The 18747-nt window shown below is 50.9% G+C and overlaps 2 protein-coding genes across 6 annotated transcripts in view; one reads left to right on the top strand and one right to left on the bottom strand.

The window, feature by feature from the left end:
* The window catches only part of ASMTL (acetylserotonin O-methyltransferase like), a 51697-nt gene that overhangs the window by 18618 nt on the left and 14332 nt on the right, over positions 1 to 18747 (top strand). For all 4 annotated transcript variants that reach the window (XM_054470896.2, XM_054470897.2, XM_063660190.1 and 1 more), the window contains 5 exons: positions 1497 to 1558; positions 4598 to 4706; positions 8287 to 8674; positions 11656 to 11818; positions 16189 to 16373. In XM_054470896.2, coding sequence (XP_054326871.1) covers positions 1497 to 1558; positions 4598 to 4706; positions 8287 to 8674; positions 11656 to 11818; positions 16189 to 16373 — 907 coding nt within the window. The remainder of the gene's footprint in view (positions 1 to 1496; positions 1559 to 4597; positions 4707 to 8286; positions 8675 to 11655; positions 11819 to 16188; positions 16374 to 18747) is intronic.
* The window catches only part of LOC134739004 (histidine-rich glycoprotein-like), a 37427-nt gene that overhangs the window by 15407 nt on the left and 3273 nt on the right, over positions 1 to 18747 (bottom strand). The window contains exons 2-3 of one of the 2 annotated variants that reach the window (XM_063660192.1): positions 15365 to 17047; positions 4514 to 4628 (exon numbers count right to left, since the gene is read on the bottom strand). The gene's annotated coding sequence lies outside the window, so the exon portion shown is untranslated. The remainder of the gene's footprint in view (positions 1 to 4513; positions 4629 to 15364; positions 17048 to 18747) is intronic. The other variant, XM_063660193.1, reaches the window with a different exon arrangement.

The following is an 18747-nucleotide window of genomic DNA, read 5'->3' as shown; positions in this document are numbered from 1 at the left end:
GCTGTCTGAGCTGTGCTGCGTGAGCTGTGCTGTCTGAGCTGTGCTGTCTGATCTTTGCTGCCTGAGCTGTGCTGTGTGAGCTGTGCTGTGTGAGCTGTGCTGTGTGAGCTGTTCTGTCTGAGCTGTGCTGCGTGAGCTGTGCTGTGTGAGCTGTGCTGTCTGAGCTGTGCTGCGTGAGCTGTGCTGCGTGAGCTGTGCTGTGTGAGCTGTGCTGTGTGAGCTGTGCTGTGTGAGCTGTTCTGTCTGATCTCTGCTGCCTGAGCTGTGCTGTGTGAGCTGTGCTGTGTGAGCTGTGCTGTGTGAGCTGTGCTGCGTGAGCTGTTCTGTCTGATCTTTGCTGCCTGAGCTGTGCTGTGTGAGCTGTGCTGTGTGAGCTGTTCTGTCTGACCTCTGCTGTCTGAGCTGTGCTGTGTGAGCTGTGCTGTGTGAGCTGTTCTGTCTGACCTCTGCTGTGTGAGCTGTGCTGCGTGAGCTGTGCTGCGTGAGCTGTTCTGTCTGATCTTTGCTGCCTGAGCTGTGCTGTGTGAGCTGTGCTGTGTGAGCTGTTCTGTCTGATCTCTGCTGCCTGAGCTGTGCTGTGTGAGCTGTGCTGCGTGAGCTGTTCTGTCTGACCTCTGCTGTCTGAGCTGTGCTGTGTGAGCTGTGCTGTGTGAGCTGTGCTGTGTGAGCTGTGCTGTGTGAGCTGCGCTGTCTGAGCTGTGCTGTGTGAGCTGTGCTGTGTGAGCTGCGCTGTCTGAGCTGCGCTGTCTGAGCTGTGCTGCGTGAGCTGTGCTGCGTGAGCTGCGCTGTCTGAGCTGTGCTGCGTGAGCTGCGCTGTCTGAGCTGTGCTGCGTGAGCTGTGCTGTGTGAGCTGCGCTGTCTGAGCTGCGCTGCGTGAGCTGTGCTGCGTGAGCTGTGCTGTGTGAGCTGTGCTGTGTGAGCTGTGCTGCGTGAGCTGTGCTGCGTGAGCTGCGCTGTCTGAGCTGTGCTGCGTGAGCTGCGCTGTCTGAGCTGTGCTGCGTGAGCTGTGCTGTGTGAGCTCTGCTCTCTGAGCTATGCAGGGAGGCAGGCACTATCCCTCTATGCTCATCCTTGTCTAGGATTCTGCAGCACTGATCCCCGAATGTCTCATGCCCACTGCAGACTGCTGGGGTCACGAGAAGTTGGCAGTGCCCTGTCCTTCCCACTGGGCATCCTGGACCTGAGCCCATAGCCTGGCACCTCATCCCCATCCCAGGACATGGAAGAGACGCACCCCCTGCCCACCATACGCCCAGCTAAGAGCTGCCTGGCCTGGGGCCTCCCATCAGGGCCACTGCCGGTGGGATTTGTGACCCCTTCCCCGGCCCCTCCGTAAAGGTTTCCCTGGAGACCCCACGGCGGGACGATCGGGGACAAGAGGCTGGGGACGGAGCCAGGACCAAGGACGCCTCACTGCCTCCCTGGTTCTGAGACACTCGCTTTGTAGCTCCCACGGTTTACAGCATGGTGACGTCGTCACCGGTTGTGTCTTGCAGGTTGAGCGGGAGAGAACACAGTGTGTTCACAGGTGTTGCCATCGTCCACTGCTCCAGCAAAGGTAACCGCGGCCCGGGGATCAGGGTCCCCCCAGAGGCCGAGACAAGAAGCCGGGACATTCTTGGGACCCTGGGCTTGAGGGAGGAGGACAGTTGCCCACCCCAGAGGGGTTTGTGCTTGTGTCCTGCTTGGGAAAGTTGCCGGCCGATTTGGAAGTGTGCAGGACAAAGGAAAATGTGTGGTTTGTCTTTTTCTTTTTCTTTTTTTTCTTTTTTTGAGACGGGGTCTTGCTCTCTTACCCAGGCTGCAGTGCAGTGGCACGATCTCAGCTCACTGCAACCTCTGCCTCCCAAGTTCAAGTGATCCTTCTGCCTGAGTAGCTGGGATTACAGGCACCCGCCACCACTGCCGGCTAATTTTTGTATTTTTAGTAGAGACGGGATTTCACCATGTTGGCCAGGCTGGTCTCGAACTCCTGACCTCAGGTGGTCCACCTGCCTCGGCCTCCCAAAGTGCTGGGATTACAGGCGTGAGCCACCATGCCCGGCCTATTTTGCCATTTTCTTTTTTTTTTTTTGAAACGGAGTCTCACTCTGTCGCCCAGGCTGGAGTGCAGAGGTGCAATCTGAGCTCACTGCAACCCCCGCCTCCCGGGTTCAAGCAATTCTCCTGCCTCAGCCTCCTGAGTAGCTGGGATTATAGGTGCCCGCCACCACGCCTGGTTAACTTTTGTATTTTTAATAGAGACGGGTTTCACCACATTGGCCAGGCTGGTCTCGAACTCCCGACCTCAGGTGACCCACCCGCCTCGGCCTCCCAAAGTGCTGGGATTACAGGTGTGAGCTACTGCACCCGGCCTTTCTTTTTCTTTCTTTTTTTTTTTTTTTTTTTTTGAGACAGGGTCTCCCTCTGTTACTGAGGCTGGAGTGCAGTGGTGTGATCATAGCTCACTGCAGCCTCAACCTCCTGGGCCCCAGCGATTCTCCTGCCTCAGCCTCTAGAGTCAGAAACTACAGGCACACGCCACCACATCTGGCTCATTTTTGTGTTTTTTATAGAGGTGGGGTCTTGCTATGTTGCCCAGACTGGTTTCGAACTCCTGGGCTGAATAAATCCTCCCATCTCAGCCTCCCAAAGTGCTGGGACTGCAGGTGGGCACCATGGTGCCCGGCCCAGGCAGTTGTATCACCATATTGCTGGGACTGCAGGTGTGCACCATGGTGCCCAGCCCAGGCAGTTGTATCACCATATGGCTGGGTTCTTCCTGCACCAACCCATTCCCAGCTTGTTGGCGGACACCAGGAGGCATCCTAGAATTCAATCAGTTCTGACACTAGCTGTCAGAGTTAGCACATATCCCACAGGTGAAGGGCTGGGCCCCATGGGACCTCCCGGCAAAGATGCCAGCCCCATATCCCTGGGCACACCTGTACTTTTCTGACCCATCCACCGCTCACTGGGGGCTCCTCCAAGCACCTGCTCAGGTTGGGTCATTTGCTCGAGGGGCTCACAGAACTCAGGACAGCACTTTCCTTCCCAGCTTGCGGGTTTGTTACGAAGAAGCAGGTCAGGGAGTGCCAAACAGAAGCCAAGCACAGCGCAGGGTGCCGGGTGCAGGATGTATGCAGCCTCCATGCCTGCCGTGGCACAGCTCCCCCCACACCCTGATGTGTTCACCCACCAGAAGCTCCCTGAACCCTGTCCTTCTGGGTCTCTTTTTTTTTTTTTTTTTTTTTGAGACAGAGTCTCGCTCTGTCGCCCAGGCCAGAGTGCACTGGCACCATCTCGGCTCACTGCAAGCTCCGCCTCCCAGGTTCATGCCATTCTCCTGCCTCAGCCTCCCGAGTAGCTGGGACAACAGGCGCCCACCACCATGCCCAGCTAACTTTTTCTATTTTTTTTTTTTTAGTAGAGACAGGGTTTAACCGTGTTAGCCAGGATGGTCTCTATCTCCTGACCTCGTGATTCGCCCGCCTCGGCCTCCCAAAGTGCTGGGATTACAGGCGTGAGCCACCGCACCCAGCCCCTTCTGGGTCTCTTAAAAGGCCAGGATTAATGACATCATCCGCCACTGGGGAGCAAACTCCATCTCCAGCCCCTCTCCCTGCTCCCTGGAGGTAGGGGTGGAGCCGAACCTCCCACCCGCAAATCCCTGGCAGGTTCCCATGACACCCAAAGCCTGCCGTTTCCAAAAGGCCCCTCATTAACATAAGCTCCCCTGTGGATGAAAGGAGCTTGGCACCACATAGCAAAACACCTGCTTTCGCTCCTGTCACTCAACAGATTCCCCAGGATTCAGGGGCTCTGTGTCCGGACCCTGAGGCAGAGAACAAACATCTGTTTCTTTTATTTACTTATTTATTTATTTATTTATTTATTTAGAGACAGAGTCTCGCTCTGTCGGCCAGGCTGGAGTGCAGTGGCGCGATCTCGGCTCACTACAACCTCCACCTCCCTGGTTCAAGTGATTCTCCTGCCTCAGCCTCCCAAGTAGCTGGGATTACAGGCACCTGCCACCACGCCTGGCTAATTTTTGTATTTTTAGTAGAGACGGGGTTTTGCCATGTTGGCCAGGCTCGTCTCAGTGATCGACCTGCCTCGGCCTCCCAAAGTGCTGTTTCTTTTTTTTTTTTTTTTTTTTTTTTAAGAGACGGAGACTCGCTCTGTCGCCCAGGCTGGAGTGCAGTGACATGATCTCGGCTTACTGCAAGCTCCGCCTCCCCGGGTTCACACCATTCTCCTGCCTCCGCCTCCCGAGTAGCTGGGACTACAGGTGCCCGCCACCACACCTGACTAATTTTTTTGTATTTTTAGTAGAGACGGGGTTTCACCGTGTTAGCCAGGCTGGTCTCCAACTCCTGACCTTGTGATCCGCCCGCCTCGGCCTCCCAAAGTGCTGGGATTACAGGTGTGAGCCACCGCGCCCGGCCTCTTTCTCTCTTTTCTTGTCTGAAATGAACCTTATCCCCCCATGAACCATCCATATCTGAACTGTGTGCTATGTTCGAGTACATACCTCCACAGCACAGCCATGCAGCTGTCAGGGCACGGAGGTGACAAGCTGGCGTCCATGCTCACCCCCAGGGCTCTGTCCTTGCAGAACATCAACTGGACACCAGGGTCTCGGAATTCTACGAGGAAACGAAGGTGAAGTTCTCGGAGCTGTCTGAGGAGCTGCTCTGGGAATACATCCACAGCGGGGAGCCCATGTGAGTCTCGGGGGCGTGTGGGGATGGGGGACACGTGTGGTAGCCTGGCCACCCTCACACATGGGGTGTCCCACCCAGCCTTTGAGAAGGAAGGAGGCCTTGCTCTGGAGGCTGTGTGGCAGAGGGAGAGCCGCTCGGCTCAGAAGCACAAACCCTTCACAACCACACTGATCCATGGAGGCTCAGATATATAATCGATCATATATATAATATATGATCGATCATATATAATTATATATAATATATGATCGATCATATATAATTATATATAATATATGATCGATCATATATAATTATATGTAATATATGATCGATCATATATAATTATATGTAATATATGATCGATCATATATAATTATATGTAATATATGATCGATCATATATAATTATATATAATATATGATCGATCATATATAATTATATAATATATAATCGATCATATATAATTATATATAATATATAATCGATCATATATAATTATGTATAATATATAATCGATCATATATAATTCTCGATCATATATAATTCTATATAATATATAAGCGATCATATATAATTCTATATAATATATAATCGATCATATATAATTCTATATAATATATAAGCGATCATATATAATTATATATAATATATAAGCGATCATATATAATTATATATAAAATAATCGATTATATATTCTAATAAAATATAATTATATATTTATATAATATAGAATTATATATGAATATGATATGGATATTATATGTACTAAATATGATTAATATATGTAACTATGCATATTAATACATATTACATAATAATTAGTATAATGTTATGTGTGATTATATGTAAATTATATATTAAATATATGTAATTACACATATTAATTATATATAATATATAATGTATTATGTATTATATAAATATATAATTATATAAAATATATTTTTATATATTAGAAAAGTATATAAAATATTTATATAAATGTATGTATATAAATATATTTATATAAAATGTTTATTTTATATATTTATATAAATAATTTTATTTATTTTTTTGAGACAGGGTCTCACTCTGTCACCCAGGCTGGAGTGCAGTGGTACAGTCATAGCTCACTGCAGCGTCAACCTCTCAAGTCAAAATGATCCTCTCACCTCAGCCCCCTTAGTGGCTGTGTCTACAGATGCATACCACCGCGCCTGGCTAATTTTTTCTATTTTTTTGTAGCAATGGGGTCTCACTATGTTGCCCAGGCTGGTCTTGAACTCCTGGGCTCAGGCAATCCTCCCACCAAAGCCTCCTGAGTAGGTGGGACCACAGGACACGCACCAACACACGCGGCTGATTTTATTGTTAGTTTTTGTAGAGATGGAGTCTGCGTAATAGATATGTATATTAACTTAGAGGATGCTACATCAATTGGAATCAGCCAGGCAGAGGAAGACACATACCACAGGATCTCACATATATGGAATATAAAACAGTTGCACTTGGTCAAAGGATACAAGATTTAAATCAGGACCGGGCGCGGTGGCTCACGCCTGTCATCCCAACACTTTGGGAGGCCAAGGCAGGCGGATCACCTGAGGTCAGAAGTTCAAGACCAGCCCGGATATGGCAAAACCCAATCTCTACTAAAAATACAAAAATTAGCCCAGTGTGGTGGCAGGTGCCTGTAATCCCAGCTACCCGGGAGGCTGAGACAGGAGAATCGCTTGAACCCAGGAGGTGGAGGTTGCAGTGAGCTGAGATCGCGCCACCGCACTCCAGCCTGGGCAACAGAGTGAGACTCTGTCTTAAAAAAAAAAATTAAGTGAGACGGGAGAAGTTCAAGGTTCTTTACAGCCTGGTTACTGTGGTTTACAGGAACAGTGTCTTACTGGAAAATTGCCAGCACACTACATGTAACGTCTTCTCCCCACACACACAAAATAAGTACATGAGGTGCTGGATAGGATAACTGGCTTGATTTAATGATGTCACATGTATACATATATCAAAACATCCCATTTAACACATGAACTTTTTTTTGAGACGGAGTCTTCCTCCGTCACCCAGGCCGGAGTGCAATGGCGCGATCTTGGCTCACTGCAACCTCCACCTTCCAGTTCTGAACGATTCTCCTGCCTCAGCCTCCCAAGTAGCTGGGACCACAGGCACCCACCGCCACGCCTGGCGAATTTTTCATTTTTAGTAGGGAAGGGGTTTTGCCATGTTGGCCAGGCTGGTCTCAAACTCCTGACCTCAGGTGATCTGCCTACCTCAGCCTCCCGAAGTGCTGGGATGACCAGTTGCGAGCCGCCGCGCCCAGCCCAACACCTGAATTTTCATACATACTTTAAATGTTTACATACATTTAAAGAAAGACAGGCCAGGCACAGTAGCTGAAGCCAAGACGGGAGGATTTTGAGGCAGCAGCGAACCAAGAATGTACCACTGCACTTCAGCCTGAACAACAGAGTGAGACCCTGTCTTGAAAAAAAAATAAATAGATAAAATAAGAAAGAGAAAAGAGGGCCAGATGTGGTGGTTCACGCCTGTAATCCCAGCACTTTGGGGGGCTGAGGCGGGCGGATCACTTGAGGTCAGGAGTTCGAGACCAGCCTGACCAACATGGTGAAACCCCATCTCTACTAGAAATACAAAAATTAGCCGGGTGTGGTGGCAGGTGCCTGTAATCCCAACTACCCAGGAGGCTGAGACAAGAGAATCGCTTGAACCCAGGAGGCGGAGGTTGCAGTGAGCCGAGATCGCGCCACTGCACTCCAGCCTGGGCAACAGAGCGAGACTCCGTCTTTACAAAATAAAAATAAAAAATAAAAAGTTAAGTGAGACGGGAGAAGTTCAAGGCTCTTTACAGCCTGGTGACTGTGCTTTACAGGAACAGTGTCTTACTGGAAAATTGCCAGCACACTAGATCTGAAGTCTTCTCCCCACACACACACACAAAATTAGTACATGAGGTGCTGGATACGATAATTGGCTTGATTTAATGATGACGCATGTATACACATGTCAAAACATCCCATTTAACACATGAAATATATATATATATTTTTTTGAGATGGAGTCTTCCTCTGTCGCCCAGGCTGGAGTGCAGTGGCACGATCTCAGCTCACTGCAACCTCCACCTCCTGGGTTCAAGTGATTCTCCTGTTTCAGCCTCCTGGGTAGCTGGGATTACAGGCACCTGCCACCACACCCAGCTAATTTTTGTATTTTTAGTAGAGATGGGGTTTCACCATGTTGGCCAGGCTGGTCTCGAACTCCTGACCTCAGGTGATCCGCCCGCCTCGGCCTCCCAAAGTGCTGGGATTACAGGCGTGAGCCACTGCGCCCAGCCTTGCTGTGAAATTTTTTTTTTTTTTTTTTTTTTTTTTTGAGACGCCACAGGCACCTGCCACCACGGCTGGCTAATTTTTTGTATTTTTTTTAGTAGAGACGGGGTTTCACTGTGTTAGCCAGGATGGTCTCGATCTCCTGACCTCGTGATCCGCCCACCTCGGCCTCCCAGCCGTGACATGTGCAGACCCAGAAACTTTTCTCCTCCTTGTCACCTCTTCCCTTGTCACCTCCTTGTCACCTTCCCCTGCCTACCCAGGGACAAAGCTGGTGGCTACGGGATCCAGGCCCTGGGCGGCATGCTGGTGGAATCTGTACACGGGGACTTTCTGAACGTAGTGGGATTCCCGCTGAACCACTTCTGCAAGCAGCTGGTGAAGCTCTACTACCCGCCCCGCCCGGAGGACTTGCGGCGGCGTGTCAAGCACAACTCCATCCCCGCTGTGGATACCTTCGAAGACCTCAGTGACGTGGAGGGGAGCAGCTCGGAGCCCGCTCAGAGGGACACGGGCAGCTGCGATGAGAAGGCCCAGGCGGGAGAGGCGGGACAGGCCGCGGCAGAGGCTGAGTGTCACAGGACTCAGGAGACCCTGCCTCCGTTCCCGACACGCCTCCTGGAGCTGATTGACGGCTTTATGCTATCGAAGGTACCTGTGTCTGTCTCCTCAGGCCGCATTTCACAAATGACCCTACACACTCGGCTTAAATCAAAGGGAATTTACTTCTCACAGTCCTGGAGGCTGGCAGTCTGAGGTCAGGTGGTCTCAGGGCCACGCTTTCTCCAAAGGTTCTAGGAGAGGATCCTTCCTGCCTCTCCCAGCTCCTGGGGGCTCCAGGCATCCCTGGGCTTGTGGCCGAATCACTCCAGTCTCTGCCTCTGTCTCCACGTGGCCTTCTCCTCTGTGTCTGTGTCTCCTCCTCTGTCTCTTACAAGGACACCTGTCATTGGACTTGGAGTCCACCCTTCTTCATGAGGATCTCCTCTTGAGATTCTTAATTACATCTGCCAAGACCCCTTTTTAAAACAAGGTCCCATTCACAGATTCTGGGGATCAGGATATGGACAGATCTTTCAGGAGGACCACAGTTCAGTCCATTACAGTTGTAGCTAGTTCCTTCTGGAGGCCCCAGGGGAGGATCCTTCCTGCCTCTCCCAGCTCCTGGGGGCTCCAGGCGTCCCTGGGCTTGTGGCCGCATCACTCCAGTCTCTGCCTCCGTCTCCACGTGGCCTTCTCCTCTGTGTCTGCGTCTCCTGTCTCTTAGAAGAACACCTGTTATTGGGTTGAGGGCCCTGATCCAGGATGATCTCATGTCAAGATCCTTAACTTGATTACATCTGCAAAGACCCTATTTCCAAATAAGGTCTCATTTCAGGTCCTGGGCTTTAGGATGTGGACAGATCTTTCTGGGGACCACTGTTGGGTCCACCACGATTGTGTTCAGTTCCTTCTGGAGGCTCTAGGGGAGGATCCTTCCTGCATCTCCCAGCTCCTGGGGGCTCCAGGCATCCCTGGGCTTGTGGCCACACCACTCCAGTCTCTGCCTCCGTCTCCATATGGCCTTCTCCTCTGTGTCTGTGTCTCCTCTTCAGTCTCTTAGAAGGACAGCTGTCATTGGATTTTGAGGTCTCCCTAATCCACTGACTCCAACTCATCTGAAGTCCCCTAGCTTACTTACGTCTGCAAAGACCCTTTTCTCTTTTTCTTGTTTTTTTTTTTTGTTTGTTTTTTGTTTTAGATGGAGTCTGGCTCTGTTGTCCAGGCTGGAGTGCAGTGGCATGATCTCGGCTCACTGCAACCTCCGCCTCCCAGGTTCAAGCGATTCTCCTGCCTCAGCCTCCTGAGTAACTGTGGTCCTCCTGAAAGATCTGTCCATAGCCTGATCCCCAGAATCTGTGAATAGGACCTTGTTTTAAAAAGGGGTCTTGGCAGATGTAATTAAGAATCTCAAGAGGAGATCCTGAGTAGCCTCAGGAGTAGCCTCCTGATTACAGGCACCCACCACCAAGCCCGGCTAATTTTTGTACTTTTAGTAGAGACAGGGTTTCGCTATGTTGGCCAGGCTGGTCTCGAACTCCTGACCTCAGCTGATCCACCCACCTCGGCCTCCTCCTAAAGTGCTGGGATTACAGGCGTGAGCCACCGCGCCCGGCCTGAGGCCCCATCTTTCAGCTGTTCTGTTCAGGGGCCCCTCACGGTGGCAGCCTAGAAGGGATGCAGCCCTCCCAACACCAGGGGTCCCTCACAGGGCGTCCTCTGGGAAGCAGAGGTGGGGATGTCAGGTGCAGGAGGGGCGCAGGCTTTGGGAGACAGGGAGATGGGCTGACGACACCTCCTGCCATTCATCATCAGGAGAGAGAACATGCAGTGAATAAGGAATAAAGGCACATTCCATCTGTGCCTCTAATTTACCGAGTGGTGATTATTAAATCACCACCAGGTGGCTTATAAACAACAGACATTGATTCTCCCACAGTCCTGGAGGCTGGAGGTCCGACCGAGATCAACGTGTGGGCAGGGCTGGTTCCTCCTGAGGCCTCTCTCCTGGACTTGGAGATGCCGTCTTCTCCCTGTGTCCTCACAGGGTCATCCCTCTGTGTGTGCCTGTGTGTCTCCTCTTCTTATGAGATGTCTTAGTCCATCTCAGGCTGCTATCACAGAACACCATAGACTGGGTGGCTTATAAACAACAGATATTGATTCTCCCACAGTCCTGGAGGCTGGAAGTCTGAGATCCAGGTGTGGGCAGGGCTGGTTCCTCCTGAGGCCTGTCTCCTTGGCTTGGAGACATCATCTTCCCCCAAGTCATCCCTCTGTGTGTGGCTTATGAACAACAGACATTGATTCTCCTACAGTCCTGGAGGCTGGAAGTCCGAGATGAAGGTGTGGGCAGGGCTGGTTCCTCCTGAGGCCTCTTTCCTGGGCTTGTAGATGCCGTCTTCCCCCTGGGTCATCCCTGTGTGTGTCTGTGTCCTCATCTCATCTTCTTATGGGATGTCTTAGTGCATTTCAGGCTGCTATCACAGAATACCATAGACTGGGTGGCTTATAAACAACAGACATCGACTCTCCCACAGTCCTGGCGGCTGGAAGTCCAGTATAAACGTGTGGGCAGGGCTGGTTCCTCCTGAGGCCTCTCTCCTGGGCTTGGAGATGCTGTCTTCTCCCTGTGTCCTCACAGGGTCATCCCTCTGTGTGTGTCTGTGTCCTCATCTCCTTTTCTTATAGGGACCCCAGTCCTATTGGATTAGGGTCCACCCAAATGACCTCATTTTACCTGAGTCACTTCTTTAAAACCCTGCCTACAAATACAGTCACATCCTGAGGGACTGGGGGGATTAGGGGTTCAACATATGGGTTTTGAACTCAGCCCATATCTGCAGCATATTGATTTTTCTCCCATGGGCTGGTTTTTCTGCATGATATTCGTTGATGTGCTTTTACCTTGTGTACGCCTTGTTTTATAGCTGGGGACTTGATCCTATAAATCCCCACCGTTCTCTGTGAAAGAAGGCTCAGTGGCCAAGTTGTATACTTTCGACAACATTGGTCTCCATCTTTTGGGTCTATGGGAGTAAAAAGTACTCGACAAGTGACTTAATGAGTCTCTCTGCACTTGTTTTTAACAGGCCCTGTTCACCGCTTGCAAACTGAAGGTGTTTGATTTGTTAAAAGATGAAGCACCCCAGAAGGCTGCGGATATTGCCAGCAAAGTGGACACCTCTGCGTGTGGAATGGAGAGGCTTCTGAACATCTGTGCTGCCATGGGGCTCCTGGAGAAGACAGAGCAAGGTGACAGGACCCAGCGGGTTTTGCTCTGAGAATCTTTGCAGGTGGAAGTCACTGAGGGAAGGTGACCTGGAGCCTGGGCAGAGTGAGGAAGGAGGGCCACGCCTTCTGTCCCTCTGCCCTCAGGAATGCTGCTTTTCCCGAAAGGGTGAGAAGCAGAGGGTGAATGACAGAGAGGGAAGAGTGGCAGCCGCGAGCACATAGGAGAAGCGTGACCTCCTTATGGGTTCTAGTCTCAAAGGGGCTGTATCAGTCTATGTTCTCCTGAGAAACAGAACCCAATAGGGTGTACACAGACATTGATTTACTTGCTTATTTATTTTTATAGACAGATAACGTGGATGGATGGGTAGACAGATACATAGATAGATGATAAATGCATAGATACATTGATATAGATTGATGATACAGAGATGATAGATACATAGATGATGGGTAGAGTTAATAGATGTATAAATGGATGGATGGATGGTAGGTGGATAGATGGATGGGAGGAAGGATGGATGGATGGATGGATGGACAGATGGATCGATCAATGGATGGATAGATGCATGGATGGGAAGGTGGATGGACTGGTGGATCAGTAGATGGGTGGATGGATGGGTGGGTGTGTGGATGGATAGATGGATGGATGGAGAGGTGGATGGATAAATGAAAGGGTGGGTAGATAGGTGGGTAAGTGGATGGATGGGTGGATGGATGAGTGGGTGAGTGGATAGATGGATGGATGTGTGGATGGATGGATGGATGACTGGATGGGTAGGTGGGTGAATGGATGTGTGGATGGATGGATGAGTGGGCGTGTGGATGGATGGGTGCATGGATGGATGGATAAATGAAAGGTGGGTAGATAGATGGATGGATCGATGAATCGGTGGATGAGTGCATAGATGGGTGGGTAAGTGGATGGATGGGTGGATGGATAAGTGGGTGAGGGGGTGGTTGGGTGGATGGACGGACGGACGGACGGACGGACAGACAGACGGATGGATGTGTGGATGGATGGGTGAGTGGATAGATGGATGAGTGGGCGTGTGGATGGATGGGCGTGTGAATGGATGGATGAGTGGATGGATGGGTGCATGGCTGGGTGGGTGATTGGGAGTATGGGTGAATAGATGGCTGGGTGGGTGGACAGATGGGAGGGTGGATGAATAGATGTATCAGTGGATTGGTGGTTGGGTAGCTGGGTGGGGGAATGGATGGATGAATGGGTAGATGGGTGGATAGATGAGTTGGCATGTGGATGAGTGGGTGAATGGATGGATGAGTGGATGGATGGGTGGATGATTGGGAGTGTGGGTGAATAGATGGATGGGTGGGTGGACGGATGGATGGGAGGGTAGATGAATAGATGTATCAGTGGATCAGTGGTTGGGTAGCTGGGTGGGGGAATGGATGGATGAATGGGTAGATGGGTGGTTGGATGGGTGGATGGATGAGTGGGCATGTGGATGAGTGCATGAATGGATGGATGGGTGCATGGCTGGGTGGATGATGGGGAGGGTGGGTGAACAGATGGATGGATGGATGGATGGATGGATGGATGGATGGATGGATGAGTGACTGGATGGGTGGGGGAATGAATGGATAAATGGATGTAGATGGATGGGGAGGGTGGGTGAAGATGGGTGGGTGGGTGGATGGATGGATGGATGGATGGTGATTGGATGGGTGGGGGAATGAATGGATAAATGGATGTAGATGGATGGGGAGGGTGGGTGAACAGATGGGTGGGTGGGTGGATGGATGGATGGATGGATGGTGATTGGATGGGTGGGGGAATGAATGGATAAATGGATGTAGATGGATGGGGAGGGTGGGTGAACAGATGGGTGGGTGGGTGGATGGGTGGATGGATGGATGAGTGATTGGATGGGTGGGGGAATGAATGGATAAATGGATGTAGATGGATGGGGAGGGTGGGTGAACAGATGGGTGGATGGATGGATGGATGGATGGATGAGTGATTGGATGGGTGGGGGAATGAATGGATAAATGGATGTAGATGGATGGATACATGCATGGATGGTTGGATCAGTGGATCCATCAGTGGATGGGTGAATAGATGGATGGGTAGGTGGATGGATGGATGAGTGGGCATGTGGATGGGTGGGCGTGTGAATGGATGGATGATTGGATGGATGGGTGCATGGCTGGGTGGACGATTGGGAGGGTGGGTGAATAGATGGTGGGTGGACGGATGGATGGATAGATGTATCAGTGGATTGCTGGATGGGTAGCTGGGTGGGGGAATGGATGGATGACTGGGTAGATGGGTGGATCAGTGGATTGGATGGGTGGGGTAATGCATAGATGAGTGATGAATGGGTGGATCAGCAGATGGATGGGTGGACGATTAGATGGGTGGGTGAGTGGATAACTGGATGGGTGGGTGAATGGGTGGATGGATGGATGGATGGATGACAATGTGTTTTCTGAATTGAACAGAACTCTTCAGCATGGTGCTAGAACAGAGAGCACATGGCCAAGTCCTTGAGTAGCTTGGGAAGGGCAGGAGAACAGATGACACCTGGGCAGAGGTGGCTGTGCTTCTATGATTAGGACACAAAGCACGCACTGGTTGAGGCTCCAAAGGCTGTGCCCTTACCACAGAGACATGTGACTATATCCTTAGAGGTTGGAACATAGAAGCCAGAACATCTTCCCCAGCCAGAGCAGTTCAGTACCATTCTCCCGTATTGAAAATAATGATGAATAGGCCAGGTGTGGTGGCTCACGCCTGTAATCCCAGCACTTTGGGAGGCCAAGGCAGGCAGATCACGAGTTCAGGAGATCAAGACCATCCTGGGTAACACGGTGAAACCCTGTCTCTACTAAAAATACAAAAAATTAACCGGGCATGGTGGCAGACACCTGTAGTCCCAGCTACTAAGGAAGCTGAGGCAGGACAATGGCATGAACCCAGGAGATGGAGCTTGCAGTGAGCTGAGATCATGCCACTGCACTCCAGCTTGGGAGACAGAGTGAGACTCCATCTCAAGAAAAATTTAAAAATTAAAAAAAAGAAAGAAAATAATGATGAATATGGATAAATGCTTTTCATCACCGGCACCATGAAAGCTTGTTCCAACTCCTTTTGACAATGCTTTGTGCAGTTGAGTCCTAGGAGCAGTTCCATGTCTGCACAGGCTGCTCCTGCTTCACCATAGGTCTCATCATTTATTCATGATGAAAATAAATGTCATCTATCTGACTATAGCAAACTGTACACTCAGGGTCAGCTCAGTGGGAAAACAGTAACATTTCATCATTAACATGAACACAGGACTGTTTCTTACATAGGAGGACCAGAGTGGTGCGAGGCCATCTGTTTCCATATACGGGTCTCCACCAACAACTCCTCCACCTTCCAGCCTCCCATTCTGTGGGAGGGGGCATCCTGGAAGGGAGCTTGGGGACTGGGTCTATGGACAGCTGACCTGGGCATGCAGTGGGTGGAGGATGAAGTTCCCAGTATCATTTGGGGCTTTCCAGGGTAACAGAACCCCTAGGATATAACCTAGGAGATTTATCTTAAGGACTTACGTGATTGCGCGGGCTGGCAAGTCCAAAATCCACAGGGCCGGTCAGCAGGCTGGAAGCTCAGGCAGGAGCTGCTGCTGCCATCTTCAAGTGGAATTTCTCCTCCAGGAAAGCCTAATGTTTGCTTCTGGGGTTTTCAATGAGCTGGATGAGGCCAGCGCACATTTTGGGCGGTTAATCTCCTTTACTTAAAGTCAAACCGATGGTAGATACAAACGCCAGCTACAGCACACCTCCACAGCCACATCTAGACGGGTGTTTGCCTGCATAACTGGGAACTTGAGCGTGGCCACGATCATGAAGGATCAGCCTCAGTGCATAACAGTTACAGCAGTCGACAGCTGGGGCGTGGTGGCTGCTGTTTTCCCGCCCAGCTGACCCTGAGTGTACGGTTTGCTATAGTCAGATGGATGATGTTTATTTTAACATCTCAATGATGCATCCCCTACGGTCAGGTTTCCTTGAGTGTACGGTTTGCTATAGTCAGATGGATGATGTTTATTTTAACATCTCAATGATGCATCCCCTACAGTCAGGTTTCCTTGAGTGTACGGTTTGCTATAGTCAGATGGATGATGTTTATTTTAACATCTCAGTGATGCATCCCCTACAGTCAGGTTTCCTTGAGTGTACAGTTTGCTATAGTCAGATGGATGATGTTTAACATCTCAATGATGCATCCCCTACGGTCCAGTTTCTTTGAGGGTACAGTTTGCTATAGTCAGATGGATGATGTTTATTTTAACATCTCAATTATACATCCCCTACGGTCAGGTTTCCTTGGATTTTCTCGTTAGGAGGTCACACGACTGTCCCTGTTTCTTCAGGTTACAGTAACACAGAGACAGCGAACCTCTACCTGGCATCGGACGGTGAATACTCTCTGCATGGCATCATCATGCACAAAAATGACCTCACCTGGAACCTCTTTACATACCTGGAGTTTGCCATCCGAGAGGGAACACACCAGCACCACAGGCTGTTGGGGAAGAAGGTGGAAGATCTGTTCCAGGTAGCGTAACACCGCCGCGGACACCTTTCCATGTAGCGTGCATTTTGCTAAAGCACTTTGACACACAGATCAGTAGGCATCTTGATCAGTCTGTCTCCAGTCTGACAGATCCCAAAGGCTTGGCTCATTCTGCCTGGAGAACTTAGTGCTGTGGCTATTGCGTCACTCAGCCCTGGAACAGGTGCAAGGTAGACATCCTCCACTGTTATCCAGCAGCTGATGAAAACAGAATTTCCTCCTAGAAACAGGTTTGAAGGCCATGCTCAGGGGCTCACACCTGTCACTCCCAGCTCTTCGGGAGGCCAAGTTGGGAGGATGATTTGAGCCCAGGAGTTTGAGGCCAGCCTGGGCAACATAGTGAGACCCCATCTCTACAAAAAATTAACAATTAGGCTGGGCATGGTGGCATGAGCCTGTAATCCCAGCTAGCTTGGGAGGCCAAGGTGGGCTGATCACCTGAGGTCAGGAGTGCGAGACCAGCCTGGCCAACATGCTGAAACCCCGTCTCTACTAAAAATACAAAAAAAATTATCTGGGCATGGTGGTGCGTGCCTGTAGTCCCAGCTACTCAAGAGGCTGAGGCAGGAGAATCGTTTGAACCCAGGATGTGGTGGTTGCAGTGAGCTGAGATCACGCCACTGCCCTCCAGCCTGGGCGACAGAGCGAGACTCTGTCTGAAAAATAGAAATAGGAAGGAGTTGGACAGGCTGCCTTAAATGAATGCCCTGTTTCTTCTTTGCTTCAATGGAATTGACACTTGCTTATCTGAGACCGCTGTTTGCAAAGCACTCCCTGCATCCTCTCGTCCCTCCTTCCCCTTTCCCCGCCAAGAACCTTTCTGAGGTGGACGTGTGAGATGTGGTGGGGTCTGTGGGGCCTGTGCAGATGGGTGGGTCTTGGTCTGCAGGACTGTGCCAGCCAGACATGGGGAGTCTGCTGTGGGCTCAGCTGGCCGCAGCCTCATTCCTCCTTGGCAGCGTTGGCCCGAGCTCCTGTGGCACCGAGCACTGAGTCAGGGTGTGTGTGTGTGTGATGCAGAGATGAGCCCCAGGGAGCCTGGGGCTTCGTTCAGATGTCAGGGAGAGACAGAGACAGACAGATAGAGGGAGATACAGAGAAGGAGAGACAGGCAGACAGAAAGATAGAGGGAGCCAGAGACAGAGAGACAGAGGGAGACAGAAACAGGGAGACAGAGAGAAAGAAAGAGACAGAGATAGATGGAGACGGGAGACAGAGAGATACAGTGAGATAGGGAGACAGAGGGAGACAAAGACGGGGAGACAGAGCCAGAGATAGAGTGAGACAGACACGGAGATGGGAGACAAAAATAGCGAGATAGGGAGAGAGATGGAGAGACAGGGAGACTTGAGAGACAGGGATAGAGGGAGAAAAAGACAGGGAGACAGAGACAGACAAAAACAAAGATAGAGGGAGACAGACACAGACGGAGACATAGAGGGAGATGGGAGACAGAGACAATCAGGTAGGGAGACAGAGACAGGGAGGCTTGGAGAGACAGAGATAGAGGCAGATAGAGACAGAAACAGGAGACAGATGTAGAGATAGAGGGAGACAGACAGAAACGGAGACAGACAGGAGACAGAGACAGAGAGAAAGAGGAAGACAGAGACACACAGAGGGAGACAAACAGGACAGACAGACACAGACCAAGGGAGAAAGAGTCAGAGAGAGAAGCCAGTGGTGGAGAGAAGCTGAGAGGCATGTACAGGGGCCCTGAGCCGTTGTGAGCAGCCGGCCTGGGCATTGCAGAGGACAGATCCCTGAGCCTCATCATTGCCACCCAAGCAGGAGAGGGCCGGGGAGCCCCCACGGGATTTAGGGAGCCAGGATGGAGACGGGCTGTCCTGCTGGGAGCGGGGCTCAGAAGCATCCTCAGCTGGGCTTGCTTGCCCTGGGGGAACAGGGGATGTCCAAGCGAACCCTGGATGCAGCCCTGAGCCAGGACGGGCCTGGGCTCCTCTGGGACCCGGGGTAGGTGCCACCAGGGGGACTTGGAGAAGCTCAGAGGAGCTTCTCCTCTGCACGCCGGAATTCTCGGAGGAGCCCCCTCTGCACACTGCACCACTGTGGTGAAGGCTGAGCTGCGGCACCTGCAGAGACATTTTGGCTTCTCTCCGGTTTTCTCCAGTGAGATGTTTGTGGGCCACCCGGAGCCTCCAGGGTGAAAAGCTTTATTGTGAAAAGCCTATTGCGAAACTCAGACACTTGGAGTTCAGGCTGTGGTGTGGACTAAGTGATTCCAAGGAGATCGTCCACCACTTTGGGGTCCTCTGTCCCCAGCCAGCCCAGCCCCCACACAGACAGGGGTACCCAACACAGCTGTGGCATGAAGCCCCCTCTGCAGCCCAGGCGT

This window comes from Pongo pygmaeus, chromosome X, assembly GCF_028885625.2.
Source record: "Pongo pygmaeus isolate AG05252 chromosome X, NHGRI_mPonPyg2-v2.0_pri, whole genome shotgun sequence".
Taxonomy (NCBI): domain Eukaryota; kingdom Metazoa; phylum Chordata; class Mammalia; order Primates; family Hominidae; genus Pongo; species Pongo pygmaeus.
Note: the sequence above shows the minus strand (reverse complement) of the source record. Positions and strands in the feature narration are given on the sequence as shown.